The sequence below is a fragment of the Mercenaria mercenaria genome, chromosome 1 (assembly GCF_021730395.1).
Source record: "Mercenaria mercenaria strain notata chromosome 1, MADL_Memer_1, whole genome shotgun sequence".
Taxonomy (NCBI): Eukaryota; Metazoa; Mollusca; class Bivalvia; order Venerida; family Veneridae; genus Mercenaria; species Mercenaria mercenaria.
The window spans coordinates 17,294,402-17,310,090 of NC_069361.1; the positions used below are offsets into that span (position 1 = coordinate 17,294,402).

The following is a 15,689-nucleotide window of genomic DNA, read 5'->3' on the forward strand; positions in this document are numbered from 1 at the left end:
GTTATGAATATTTATGTTGAAGGTTTGTGTAAAATATATCAAAATATATCACCATGAATGATAACTGTAATTAAATGTATGAATATGAATTTGAAAGGGTGGTGAAAATACATGACAATTGCAGTCTATATCTATTTTTGGAAGTCAGTCATTTATTTGTCATAAAATTGCTAAGATGACAGCATATTATAGTCAGACTATGAAAGTTTACCTTTGACTCTGTCTATAAATGCAGGAACTCTATTCTATAACTAGGAAAACTGTTGGAGCCAAAATGCAGTCAGGCGCCTTTGGTGCATTGTAAAACTTGATAAGTGTGAAAATTACTAACATGACCATGGTAATCCATTGGTCAACCTTGGTTGAAAAAAGTTGACCACTGTAGACCATGGTCAAACTGCTGATCGTCTTTTCTGACCATGGTCGATCATTGCCAGTCTTATCTCGCCATGGTCAACCATGGCTGACCGTACTCCTGACCATGTTTTCACCATGGTATTTGATGGTTGACCACATTTAAACTTGGTCAGCCATAAAAAAATCGTGGTGGCCATGGTCATCATTTTGCCTGGGTATGCCCTTGATATCTTCCATACTTGTCTGTTCAAGGTCAGTGTGGTACACTGGGACAGGTAATAGTTTGTATCAGCTCTATTAGCCAGACTTTTCAAAGAAAAAGTAGAACTATTGCACTCGCTGCGGCATCGGCACAATAGTTAAATATCTCTTTTACTACCAAAGCTTTTGGCTTTAAACTTAAAATAGTTTTTTACTATCCAAGTCTACAACGAGAGAAACAATCCTCATAACTCTGATTTGAATTTTGACAGAGTTATGCCCCTTTTTAACTTAGATTTTTTTTGGTTAAAGTTTTTGATAAAGTCAAATTTCTCTGTTACTATCAAAGTATTTGACTTTAAACTTTAAATAGTTATTAACTAAAAAAGTCAAAACCAGGAGAAACAATCCCCATAACTCTGATTTAATTTTGACAGAGTTATGCCTCTTTTTACTTAGAATTTTTGGGTAAAAGTTTTATAAAGTTTTTACTGGCAAAGCTGTAATTCAGAGTCAAGCACTGAGATAAATCAAGCATACTGCTTTATGGACAACTCTTGTTGTGCTTCCCAACAGTTTTAGGGGCATTAATATAATAATAGTTACCCTTGTCTGTATATCTTTCTGACTGCCCATTCAAATTTGTGTTGTGTGCATCTCAAATCCTTGTGCACCTTGAGTTTTGTTTAAGATTTGACACAGCCAGAGCAAAGTCATGGCTATTTACTGAGTCAAAAACATGCATTTTGTGTTCCACCTATTTCAAAAAATATTTGAACTGGGGTTATGAAACATTTTAGAAATATTATTCACAATGTTAAGTTGTGCACCTGGGGGTTTCCTCCACCAGGCCAGTAATGGCCCTTAATGACGTGTTTAAAAGTCCCTTTAATTGGCCTAAACGTTTGTGTTGCACATACCTAAAAAGATATTTGACCAAGAGTCATTAGACTTACAGGATTATTTTTCAGAGATATTGTTTTGGATTTCACTCAAGGTTGATCAGAGTTATGGCCCTTGACCTAATGAAAATGTGCATAAAGGGCATAAAAGTTTGTGTCACATGTATCGCAAAACGTATATGACTTTTAGAGTCATGAAACTTAGAAGTGTTTTATATAAGTGTATGGGGTTGTGTACCAGATGTTCTGTTTAGGACTTCTGTGACCGGTTATGGTCCTTGGTAGTTGAAAATGTGCATAATTAAGTTCTTAAAAGTGTGTGTCACATATATCTCAAAATTATTATAGCTAGAGTTATGATACCATATAGCAATATAATTCAGCAAGTGAATTTGTGGGTTTCGCTCTGCAAAACCAGAATTATGTCCCTTGACTTAGTCAAAAGGTCAAGGTCATGAGTTGAAACATCATGCAGGACTCTAATCTCAACATCTTGCTGACACTTTCAAGAATTGTTACATTGTATGGCGCAGACACTTGGTACTGAGATCAACTCTAGTCATACATGTTCAAGGTCAAGATCATGGTCGATATCAGGGTTCAGATAGACAGTTTATATAGATTGATCTATATCAGAGTATCCGAAAAACAACTCATAGTTTTTGGAAAAACGCTGAGCTGTAAACACAAAGGTTCTCACTGTCCCGTTTAGTAATAATTGTTATTTAGAATTGTATGGGTAATTGTTTTCTCATTGGAGCTAAGCATTTGATTGATCTTCACCAAATTTTGTCTGCAGCCTTCAGACTACATCTTTACAAGGTTTTTCTTAAATTCTGTTATTGTGTGTCCAATGGTATGTTATCATTTCGTGACCAATCATGTTTTTACTTCCATATTTGTAGACTCTAGACTGTATTTTTTCTTGTATTTAATGTACCCAAGGGTCAATATGGTATTAGACTATAATAGAGGTACAGTCTATGGTAGCTATTACAGTCTGCGCAATGATTACCCTGTCCATCATGACATGCAATGTTACATGAGCTCAGTACAGGAAGTTCTCCAACTTCCATTACAAATGTGAGACTATCACTTAATTCAGCAAGATCATGCTCTTTTAGTACAAATACAGTGATAAAATAACAATTTTTACTAATAAGAAACTTAGAAAGTAGTCTAAACTAAAATGTAAAATGAGAATCTGTCAGTCTGTCTGGAAACAGTGGCTTGATTGATAATTATAGCTACCTTATGTATTGTGCAAGACAACACAAAATTCAGAAGATCTTGTTGTGAATCGTAAAGATACCAGCACATTTAAATTCTGTATTAGAGACAGAGCCATTTAATCTGTTAACCCTTATCATGCTGAACAGGCAACTGATTCTGCCATTGCAACCAGTGCAGTCTGATCATGATCTGCAGTGTTCGCCATTCAGTCAGTATCCTTTAGGCAGTTAATGGTACTGTCCAAATTTAAAAATGGAAAAGTTCATTACAGTAATTTAACAGGGTAAAAATTAACAGATAGGGCAATACGAATAGCTTACCCTAAACCCAGCAAAAAAATGAAAACATTATGAGACACTTTTACATTCTTTGAGAAACCCTCCCCGTTTCAATATAGATATTTTAACTTGTTCCATTACTTTAAGCAGTTATAGTTGAAAATTTCTAAATGCTTTCAATTTTATTGTGTGAAAATCAGCTGGAGAGGTTACAAAAAAGTTTGCATAAAGTAAGGGCACCATGTAATTTAATGCAGTAATTTTCAGGTTGGTTTATTTTTGTTGCCCAGTGTCTCAGTAACCTCTCATTAAATTTAACAATTAGGTCTTTGGCAGGGTTCGCAGATCTAAAGTCCAGGGCAAACCCATCTGGAAAATGTGTTCCTTATTTTATGGGGCAACTGTAAATTTTGTTTTAATTTCCTAGAAGGGGAAATGATGCAGCCTCTAAGGGGCCATGATCAATAAAAAGGAACCAGGGTAATTAAGTGTATCAAGTTTTACAACATGTTGAGGAATCAAAGTCATTAATGTGCCAGTGATAACAAAAATGAAAATTTCAAACAGGTGGGGGAAGTGTTTTAACTAGTTTTACTGCCTGATAATCTAAAACTAATTGTTAAAATTCTGTAGTACCATTGTCCTGTATAAGAGAGGTGTTTATCTTTAGCTAAGCTTCCAGGAATCACCTTTGTACAGTCCAGATGGGTCCATCTAAATAAACATCATTGACGTTTAATTAGGCACAAGTCTTTAATGAAAAGGGGCAGACATGTTCCTTTATCAACCTTACATCCATAAATTAAATTACTATTTACATTTGATCTTGAATGACCATCACATTACCCTGACCCTTTAATTAGATCAATGTCCATTAATTAACCCCCTTTCATATAATAAGAGTGATCTGCCTTTACTGTTAACAATTTTTGCATATGGTTTTCATATTGTTTAGACTGGCTTGTCAGGGTGACCTAACTGTAAATTATGGGGAAACTATTTCAAAGGAGATCACCTAACATATAGACAAGACATAGAAACATTTTTGATGTTTAATGTATATTTATATGATGTATCTGCTGATAAGCCCTGTGTGGTTGATTGAGATATTGCTTGCTTAGATTTTGTATATATATTTTATGCGGATCAGTGTTTGGTTTTTTCAAATATTTATAGATTACTCTTGAAGTGAGAGAAATTTGTATGATACTTTAATTAAAACCCTTGGTTTTGTACTTTTATTCTGTATCTTTAATTTAAAAATATATATGAAATGGGGGAAAAAAAACAAAAGACCTCCAGTACACAGAGACCACCACTAAGTTTCATTTCCGATATGCAGCGTATTTCCTGATAAATTCCTCCCCTATTTTTTTACCTTTAAAAAATTTAATCCCTCACTAAGCAACCCCACCCCCTCCAGCTAAAGAATACGATCTTTACTGTGCCGGAAATGTCTCCAGTGAAATCCAATGTTTTGAGTTTGAATACAATTTCATTTCACTGAATTTGTTAAAATCAATTTTGTTCCATTTATTTGAAAATGAAATTGCAACAGCCAGCTTGCCTGTGCATCATAAAATTTAAGATGCATAATTATATTTAATTTGCTTGTATTCAGGAGATAAAATTGTGCATGAAATGGGTCTACTTAATTTTAATTTTAAAGGATATTAGCAAAAATACGTCCTTATGTATCGTTTAAAACTGAATCATCTGAAAAAAAAAATTGGTACATGAGGTCTTATGAATATTTTGTATACTTTCAGGGCTGCACAAAAGTTAAGTAAAAAGAAGAAACGACATCACCCACCAGAACCGGAGCTTCCGTCCTTTCCGACCAAGTTTTCTGAGATAATACGCCTCTCCTCACCACCATGTCCGCCTTGTCTACTCAGAAATTCTGCTCGAGGGCAACCGCCTGGAATGGGCAAGGTAAGAATACATAGAGTATCATACATTCAGGAGCCATATTCACATGATATAAATTTCATCGGTTGGGAGCAAGGCGGGCTCATCAGCATATGGATGAAGAATGTTGATGAGCCCATCTGGCTTTCAAGTGACGCGATTATTATTCTGTGTCTGAAATTTAGCTTTAATTAAAATTTTCTGGTTAATGTTTTTTGGAAACATTCGTAGATTGTCACAAAACTGTGTATGGATAGAAAGCATATGACTACAAAAAGCTTAGATTCAGAACTAAAATATGCCAGTCATGTTATGCTGTTTTTGCATGTTTAGTTTAATTAGAATTATTTCTTCTCAGTAAAAAGTAAATAGACAGGGATATATAGCAATCTTTGACATGGAGGAAATAATTAGACGGCATTCTGTCCTAGGAATGTAAGTTTAATGCACTGAGATCAAAACAAATTTTTAAAAAGAATTTATATTAAATAGATTTTCACCCACTTGATACTTTTGTCGGAATCTGCTTACGGGCTCTCAGAATGTACAACTGGGAACAAAATGTTAATACCTGTTTGGCTGCAGGCATTCCAGAAAAATTCTTTGTTGGCATAATTATGGTTCTGGGAAAGTCTGGACAAATTCATGTATATGCGTAGGTATAATTTTGCTCCCTTTTTATGACATTCTGGAGCTGTAGGAATTATAGGTGAATACACGCCCTGGGCAATACAAAATACATGCTGGCTGTTAAAAACAGATAAACCAAAGTATATTCACATTTTCCCGGTGCAATGAAATTTCCCCATACTGGCATGAAATTAATCGAAAAAGAGTTCCTTTACATTAATGCAAGTTGCAAATAGAGCAGGATTATAAATGTATCATCTAGGTACAGCCTGAGGCAAGTTTTCAGGAAAAATTGGCTTCTGTAAAAAATATCACATGTATATAATCAACATGGAGATTAACTTGAAAGTTTTTATTATGATTGGGTCCAGGTAAGCAATAACAAGAAATCACTTGCACATTTGATTTAGTTAACCACGTTTGGGATAAGTGTGCTTGCTTCTTGTAAGTCTATAAAATTATTCATTTTGTATAGAGACAGAACACTAGAGTAGCATCATCAATAACAAAATCATAGAAGTTGTAATCAGCAATAAAAAATAAAACAAAACAAAAATTATTTACCAGAGCTCTAGATAAGACTTTAGGTTAAAGGGTATTTTACGTATCTCCTAACCTTTTTAGCTCACCTGAGCAATGCTCAGGTGAGTTTTTCTGATCGCTCGATGTCCGTCGTCCGTCGTCTGTCGTCTGTCGTCTGTCGTCCGTCGTCTGTCAACATTTAGCTTGTGTATGCGATAGAGGCTGTATTTTTCAATTAATCTTTATGAATATTGGTCAGAATGATAACTTTGATGAAATCTAGGCCGAGTTCGAAAATGGGTCATCTCGGGTCAAAAACTAGGTCACTAGGTCAAATCAAAGAAAAACCTTGTGTATGCGATAGAGGCTGTATTTTTCAATTCTTCTTCATGAATTTTGGTCAGAATGATTGCCTTGATGAAATCTAGGCCGAGTTCGAAAATGGGTCATCTCGGGTCAAAAACTAGGTCACTAGGTCAAATCAAAGAAAAACCTTGTGTATGCTATAGAGGCTGTATTTTTCAATTGATCTTCATGAATTTTGGTCAGAATGATTACCTTTATGAAACCTAGGCCGAGTTCGAAAATGGGTCATCTTGGGTCAAAAACTAGGTCACTAGGTCAAATCAAAGAAAAACCTTGTGTATGCGATAGAGACTGTATTTTTCATTTAATCTTTATGAATATTGGTCAGAATGATAACTTTGATGAAATCTAGACAGAGTTCGAAAATGGGTCATCTCGGGTCAAAAACTAGGTCACTAGGTCAAATCAAAGAAAAACCTTGTGTATGCGATAGAGGTGGTATTTTTCAATTAATCTTCATGAATATTGGTCAGAATGATAACCTTGATGAAATCTAGGCCGAGTTCGAAAATGGATCATCTCGGGTCAAAACTAGGTCACTAGGTCAAATCAAAGAAAAACTTTGTGTATGCGATAGAGGCTGTATTTTTCAATTCTTCTTCATGAATATTTGTCAGAATGATAACCTTGATAAAATCTAGGCCGAGTTCGAAAATGGGTCATCTCGGGTCAAAAACTAGGTCACTAGGTCAAATCAAAGAAAAACCTTGTGTATGCGATAGAGGCTGTATTTTTCAGTTGATCTTCATGAATTTTGGTCAGAATGATTGCCTTGATGAAATCTAGGCCGAGTTCGAAAATGGGTCATCTCGGGTCAAAAACTAGGTCACTAGGTCAAATCAAAGAAAAACCTTGTGTATGCGATAGAGGCGGTATTTTTCAATTGATCTTCATGAATTTTGGTCAGAATGATTACCTTTATGAAATCTAGGCCGAGTTCGAAAATGGGTCATCTGGTGTCAAAAACTAGGTCACTAGGTCATATCACGTAAAAACCTTGTGTATGCGATAGAGGCTGTATTTTTCAATTGATCTTCATGAATTTTGGTCAGAATGATTGCCTTGATGAAATTTAGACCAAGTTCGAAAATGGGTCATCTGGGGTCAAAAACTAGGTCACTAGGTCAAATCAAAGAAAAACTTTGTGTATGCAATAGAGGCTGTATTTTTCAACTGATCTTCATGAAATTTAGCCAGAATGATTACCTTGATAAAATCTAGGCTGATTTCGAAAATGGGTCATCTGGGGTCAAAAACTAGGTCACTAGGTCAAATCGAAGAAAAACATTGTGTATGCAATAGAGGATGTATTTTTCAATTGATCTTCATGAAATTTGATCAGAGTGATTGCCTTGATGAAAACTAGGTCGGTTTTGAATATGGGTTATCTGAGGTCAAAAACTAGGTCACTAGGTCAAATTAAAGAAAAATCTTGTGTATGCGATAGAGACTATTTTTTTCAGTTGATATTTATGAAATTTGGTCAGGTTGATTGCCTTAATGAAATCTAGGTCGAATTTGAATATGGGTCATCTGAGGTCAAAAACTAGGTCACTTGGTCAAATCAAAGAAAAAACTTCTGTATGTGATAGAGGCTGTATTTTTCAGTTGATCTTCATGAATTTTGGTCAGAATGATTGCCTTGATAAAATCTAGGTTGAGTTTGAACATGGGTCATCTAGGGTCAAAAACTAGGTCATATCTAAGAAAATGCTTGTTTTATCGCAAGAGACCAAATTTTTGGTCCAATCTTAATGAAATTGGTCAGAATATTTGTTTCCATGAAATCACTAGGTCAAACATGTTTTACACTGTTATGGAGTGTTTCTTAGGTGAGCGACCTAGGGCCATCTTGGCCCTCTTGTTTTATGCCTACGGGCAAATAGAATATAAAATGCCCGTCCATCTGTTTGTCCATCCGTAGGAACCAGATTGCCTACTGTTACATTAATGTCCAGATTTAGTTCATACTCACACTCAACAGTCCTTGTGGTAAGACCTACAAACTAACCTATCAATAAATAACCTTGACCCTCATTTGACCTTCACCTTCAAACTTGAAACCTTAATAAGTAACATTCTTTGGTCCTATAGCCCATATAAATTACGCAGTTTAGTTCATAATTATACTCAACAACCTGCAAACTGACCTCTATATAGGTGACCTTGACCTTCATATAAGCTACACCTTTTAACTTAAAACCTCAAAAAAACATTTTTTTTGTCATACACCGGAGGGGGCGAGGGCATGATTTTTCCACCTGACTTTTTTTCAAATTGTACTTTTGTTTTGATGAGTTTGCTAGCTTATTAAGTGCACTCCAGATGTCTTGTGTGACATACATTGTTTTAAAATGTGGTTCTAAATAATACTTTGATGTGCAGTAACTGTATACATCAGAATTAAGTATATCTGAAAACAAAAAAAAAATATCTGCTGAGGCGTTGCTTTATTGAACTAATCATGTGGATTTTCTCTGACTTTTCTTGCCATATAAAGTAAAGAGTTTAGAACGAGTTGCGAAAATCTTCATTAATCTCAATAATTTTGTCAAGCTATCGGTCTGCCTCCCCATGATGCATCTGGTTTTCAACAGGCTTACAAATGAAGCGGCAGTTTACAAACACCACAAGACAGCCGGAATTTATTTATTTTGACTCTGATTGAATCATTGAGAAAAATTGCCAACCAGTCGGCCCATTGTCTGCGACAACGGGGCTGAATTTCTTGAAAATTACTGCTTTCATGAAATATATAACTACCCCCGTATCGATCAAAACCTTGTGAAAATTTTTTAAAATATTTCGAAACAATTTGTTTCTATGCTTTTATCATTAGGCTTCTTGTCCCAAAAGATTGTTGTTATTTTAGAGATTTTATTCAAGTTGGTACACTGCTTCTTACAAATTCTTCTGATTAGTGCACCATGATCTGTATGTCGAGAAAATGTCAGAAATTTTGAATTTCTTCTCGAAAATGAGACAACATGCACCATTCTGTTTGATAATGAATGTATAAATTGTTAGTGCAAATGTTTGCGCAGTTCCTTTAAGAAAAAAAAATGAGTTTTTACTCGGGGGGCGGGTGGGGGGGGGGGGAAAAGCTGTTTTCCGGATGCACAAGTCTTGCATACATGGAACCTTTGCAGAAAATGGATTGGGAGGTAAAAGTTTTTATAATATAATGGACGTCAATTATTATCAGCATTTTCTATGAATTATTTTTTCATTTTCGGGTCTTTAAATTTGATCGATTAAGACTGTTGCCAAAGTCCATGTCAAAAAGTATCCAGATAGTTACTTGGACTTAACGTTGTGCAATTTCTGTCAAATCTCTTGGAAATGGATATAAAGTGGATATAATGAATGGCATCTTAAAAGGCCTACCATGTTTCATAAAATGTATCTTGGGGCATCATTTTCAAGTTTTTATCACCTTGCATCTTTTTCTCATAATATAGCCAGACATGTGATGTAAAACCCATCTATTTTTCAGAGAAAACCACTGTATTTGATGTCCGTTTTCAAATATTACAACTTAGATAATGTTTCTTTTATGCAGAAAGCTATCAAAAGCCTTCATTTATACAACCCACATGCTTTTCATGTTAAGTTTTTGATGATTAGTCCTAATTTATAGCTTAATTATAGAAATAAATAACTCTTTATTTGTGGTAATTTTTAGACTTGATTTGTTGAACTTAGCCTATCCTTCAAAATAAGATAAATATATTTATAATAACTAAATAATGTATAATCAAGGGAAATAACTCTGAAGAACTGCATTATTCCAGTTTTCCAATGCTTACAAAGAAGGGACACAACTTATTGGTGACTTTCTTTCTCAGTAAGTTTGCATGCAAGTGTAAGCCCAGGGAATCGAGTTCATTGTAATATACTTGAATATAATCTGGAATTATAAGGTCAGAAAGTACTTTTTACCATTTTTAGCTCAACTATTTGAAGAATAGGGGAGCTATCCTACTCGCCCCGGTGTTGGCATGAGCAAGAGCATCACACAAATGTTAAAGTTTGCGTACCACCCCAAATATTTTCAAAGTCCATTGAGATATTGCTTTCATATTTTGCATACTTGTTCACCATCATGACCCCAGTCTGTAAAAAAGAGGAGGCAACTGTATCAAGCATTTTGATTGAATTATGGCCCCTTTTCGACTTAGAATAAATGTTAAAGTTTGCGTACTACCCCAAATATTTTCAAAGTCCATTGAGATATTGCTTTCATATTTTGCATACTTGTTTACCATCATGACCCCAGTCTGTAAAAAGGAGGAGGCAGTTCTATCAAGCATTTTGACTGAATTATGGCCCCTTTTTGACTTAGAATATGCTTATTGTAATGTTAAAGTTTTACTCATTGCTAAAAAACATATCATACTATCAAGCACTGAGAATAGTCGAGCGCGCAGTCCACTGACAGCTCTTGTTTGTTAAATGTTCTATGAAGCATGTTGGCAGTAAACATTTTTCACAAGGTCATGGTGATTTTGTTAAGATTGAACAGGTGTTAATGTGCAGTAGTGTTATCTCCCTTTACACCTTATCATGTTGAGGCCCCTGAAGTTGTTCATGTTGATTTCTTGAAGTGGCACAGAAATTGGTTTTGGACATTTATGAGCAGAATTTGTTGCAATGAAAATGACCGACAACACTTGAGATATGTATCAGATATGGTTTATGATGACAGGCCGCCATTTTATTGACTTCTGTTCTTCAGTTCCCTGTCTGGTATAAAGTTACCACTTTAACAGGATACTCCAAACTACAGGATACTCCAAACTACCATTATAGTCTCTGTTAAATTAGTTTTTTTTATTCCCATTTCTGAAAGGTGGCAATATCTTGAAAAAAGAAAATGTTCATAAAATATTCAGAACTTTTTAAGTGAACATTGCTGAATGAAACAGCAATGTCAGTTCTAATGAAATGTAATGTAACGTAATAATGTTTCCTTTAAAGGAAGTTACATAGTTTAACAAAACTCATTTCATGATACCAAATGTTGTTTCAGCCTATAGTCTTTGTTCTGATTTGGTTAGGAGCCAAGTTTGTTACTTATATGGCAGAATGTGTACTGCTTGTAATGCAAGAGTAGCTTGAGGATAAACTAACCGATGCATTTCCCATCAATGAAATGTCTCAGAACAACTATAAAATGCAGGTGATGAACTGTGTTCATTTGTTCTTTTTAAAATTATGATCACAGGCATGATCAGAACAATGTAAATGATGGCACGTAATGAAAACGTCTGTACAGAATATATAGAAAGGTATGTTATGTTCGCAAGCTATCGCAAAATGAAAAACATAACATCTATAAATTATCAGCATTGTTGTTTATGATTAAGTAGAGGTTAAACATGTTGGCTGTGCGGCAGGGGGGCAAACTGGGTATGTGTGCCAGAATTCTCTTTATAATTGAAACATGGGTACCAGGCTTAAGATCCCTACTGGTCTGACATGCATGATACGTGAGGTTGGAAATTGGGCAAGACAGGTACTCTGTGTGACCTGCTGACTCTGAATTTGGTACGACATTGAAAATATCTAAGCTATAGACATCTTTGTCAATAAGATACAAAGGAAATCTCCTGCTACTGCACATGTAATAAACTGTGCATAATTTTTGTGCATTTTGAATATTTGCATTGCACTTCGAAATTTGTAGAGAAAGATAAAAAAATCTTACTTGAGTCTTTGATTCACTTTACCTGTATTCATTATTTACAGTTTATTTAGGTTTTTTTCTGGGAATGTTATGCTTACATGTGCCTATGATATATACAGAATAATTAGAAAACAGCTTGAGGATGTGTATGTTGAAATACCAAGGGTGTGAATTTCTGGGTTGATGTAGGCTTCTCTCCTGCTTGCTGGAAATTGAGCCGTAACATGAGAAAACCAACATAGTTCTTTGCGACCAGCATGGATCCAGACCAGCCTGCGCATCCACACAGTCTGGTTGCTTTCAAAGCCTATTGCAATTAGAGAAACTGTTAGCGAACAGCATGGATCCTGACCAGACCGCGCAAATGCGCAGGCTTGTCTGGATCCATGCTAGTCGCAAATGCACTATGTTGGTTTTCTCATGGTGCGGCTCAGTTGGCTTTGGGTATTGCAGCCAGGTAACTGATAAAAACCCAGGTACGGCTCACCTGGTTAGGTCATGGATAGAGCGAATTTTACTTAGACATCCAGACAGAAGGTTATAGCTTTGAATCCAGGGGGAGGGTTGACAAATGACAATTAAATAAAGTCAACTACAATTGGCTATTATATTACTTCCTATTTAAGCCTTATTTATTAATCTTATTAACATTTACATTAACAATTACTTCAAAACCGCAAATTAATAGATCAAAAGTTGCTTATATTTCTTGTCAATGTTATAATGATGTGACATTTTGTTTCTTTACTGGATATAATGAATAAAGCGAAATTACATTACATTATTTTATAGGGTCTAAAATGATTCTCATAAAATAGTTCCCGACATTTCCCTTGGAGTAACAAGTGCTTGTCCAACATATTTTCTGATATAATGTGAAATCAATGCTTTTACCATAAAAGGCACAAAAACTAGCTAGTGCGGTAAATTTCCCTCAAATTTATCGCAAAACAAGCACTTCTGAAAGTCCAACCTAGCGATAAAATTGAATATTATCAGATTTTGTAGTATAGGGTTTCTGTGAAGTTTGGGAGATGTCTGATTGCTAGTTGGCCATTGGGATTTGTTTTTTTTCCAATAAATACGATAAAAAAATATGATTTTTTTACTGAACAAAAAAGAAGAGAAAATCTTCATTCTGTTCTGGTTTATAAAGAAATTATGAAAGTGAGTTTTTTCAGCCCCTTTAGTCAAACAAAAGTTATAACGTGTCATTTATAACCAAAAAGCTGCCAAGTGCTCTGATTTTTTAAAGTTTTTTTAATGTCTGTTTCAGATACTTCCATTTTATTCTCATGAAGACAACGTTTTTCTCAGATTTTTCACTTCAGAGTAGTCTGTTTTTTTGCTAACAGTTTACGAATAAAGCCTCTTAAACGGTTGTAATATTGGAGAGGTTCGGATATTAGCAGGGAAATCTATCTCCATAAAGTTAACAGAAACTCTTGTTTTCATGTAAACAGTATTAATGAACCACCTCTTAGACCCGCTTATCTGTTTATGTTTTTTTGGCAAACGTTTTTTACACATGAATTAGTCTGGAAAAATTATGATTAAGTTTTATGGTTGAGCGGTTACTGGGAAAGGGAATTTTTCATGGGAAGATTGTTGTAAGGAGAAACCTTTGTCACTTAGAATGGAACATAAAAGATTAAGAAAAAACAGGCAGCAGAAGATCACATGAAGTTCGTTCATCGGAATGTTCCATGTATTTTGTTTTAAGATGTACTTTTAGTAAGCTGTCTTTGTCTAATTTTGTTAATGTAGATGGTTGTCTTACAGTAAAAATTTCATTATTTAAAATTCTTTCGTTACAGGTGAAGGTCATGTTACGAGTGGTTTCAACCAATCATCATGGAGACCAGGCAGCTTCAGTTCTAAATATAGATACACGTAATAAACAGGTGACAGTCTATGACCCTGCTGGAAGTGGCTATGCTACAAGTCTTGCTCACAGAAAGGCGGCGATGGCACCTAAAATGTTCGCATTTGATAGTGTGTTTTCACCTGATGACTGCTTGGTAGGCAAAATACTTATGATTTGAGAATTCAGCATTTTGATGGCATGGTGTATTTAACTTAACTCGCATTAATTAACATGAAAGAAATGTACATACTTCTCATGGCTTATTGCAGTCATGATTCTGTTCATTTAAATACCGTATGCAAAATATTTTAAATTTCTTGTTAAACAAATATGAAATAGGAACAGTATTTTAGAAACATGCATGTCCCGGAAATGGCACTCCCTAAGCACAAGGGAATATTTGCACCAAATACTGTGCATTACATACATATGTTTTTGTAACTAAACTGCTTTGACTTTCACATATTTAAAGCATTTTGCATAGGAAGAAATCTGTTGAATATTAAAACAAAGAATGAATCATTATTGCACAAAAATTGAATTGCCAGTTCTAGCTGAGACAAAATACTAAAATTTGAATGTGCAGTAGTGCCTTTGCTTGAAGGTATTGACCAGACTCGTGCATGGGACACACACTGCCATTATGCAAAGTTTAATTAAATTTCCTTTAATACCGATAATATGACTAGCAATGCTTAAATCATCACAACAATATTTTCTTGACGTCATGTCAATGTGGTCTTTAGTCATGTAATTGCATCGAGAAATAGCGCTTTCATATTTGATAAAATATTTTACTTAAAAAACTTATTTAAGACAAAATGTCACATGGCACAACTGTCTCGGCAAATTTACACACACAATGAGTTGTTCATTCATTGTGCAGAATAGTTTGCCATCATTTTGCCTAAATGGAACTATTTCGCAAGACGTATTACCATTTCCAGTCCTGGCACATATAAACAAAGGAGTGTGATGACCTACTATTTGGTGCCATACATACGCCAATAAACAGTTCTATCATATTTCATCTAAATTGTACAATAAAAGATATATTAGAATTAAAATAATTTGTAGCAAAACCATGTTTTAACACTATTTATACACTTCGTACAACATAATTGCACTTGGGCTGCACCCTTGTGAAACCACCCATTGTGTATAGTGTTAAAACATGGTTTTGCTATAAATTATTTCTTAAATAAATGAAAGACATGAGAACAATAAGTGACCTTGCCTGTGTTCTTGACCTTGGAGATATTGATGTTTTAATAAAATGTCATAATTATGTTTCATCATGCTTAATATTCATATGAAGTTTCATCAGATTCACTCTATAATTGTAACAGTTATAGCTGGCACACAAAATGTTTTGGACGGGTTTACTTTAAGTGTATCTTATGCTTACTATCAGCGAGACCATAACAAAAAGAGAATGTCCTTGTTGTGTGCGTAACATTTAAGATAAATAAGTGCAAAAACAAAAACAGAACATGAGAACCAAAAAATAAAATAAAGAAATCGTATTATCAAAAGAAAACAGTGATTCGAACGTTACGTATATCAGTATTTAGAAACTGGGAACAAAGCGAAACTGAAAAGGGACAAAGAGTTCTTATCTTGAATCAATTTACAAATTTTTTCAGTGAAATAAAGACATAGATATAATAATAAGTACAAGATAAACTTTTGGTTCCTGTAATTCATACCCGATATTTGAGATAGCGTCTATA

The 15,689-nt window shown here is 34.6% G+C and overlaps 1 protein-coding gene across 8 annotated transcripts in view; it reads left to right on the plus strand.

The window, feature by feature from the left end:
- Positions 1 to 15,689, plus strand: part of LOC123544879 (kinesin-like protein KIF26B) — a 245,457-nt gene that overhangs the window by 193,426 nt on the left and 36,342 nt on the right. For all 8 annotated transcript variants that reach the window (XM_045330972.2, XM_053540938.1, XM_053540943.1 and 5 more), the window contains 2 exons: positions 4,741 to 4,906; positions 13,907 to 14,110. In XM_045330972.2, coding sequence (XP_045186907.2) covers positions 4,741 to 4,906; positions 13,907 to 14,110 — 370 coding nt within the window. The remainder of the gene's footprint in view (positions 1 to 4,740; positions 4,907 to 13,906; positions 14,111 to 15,689) is intronic.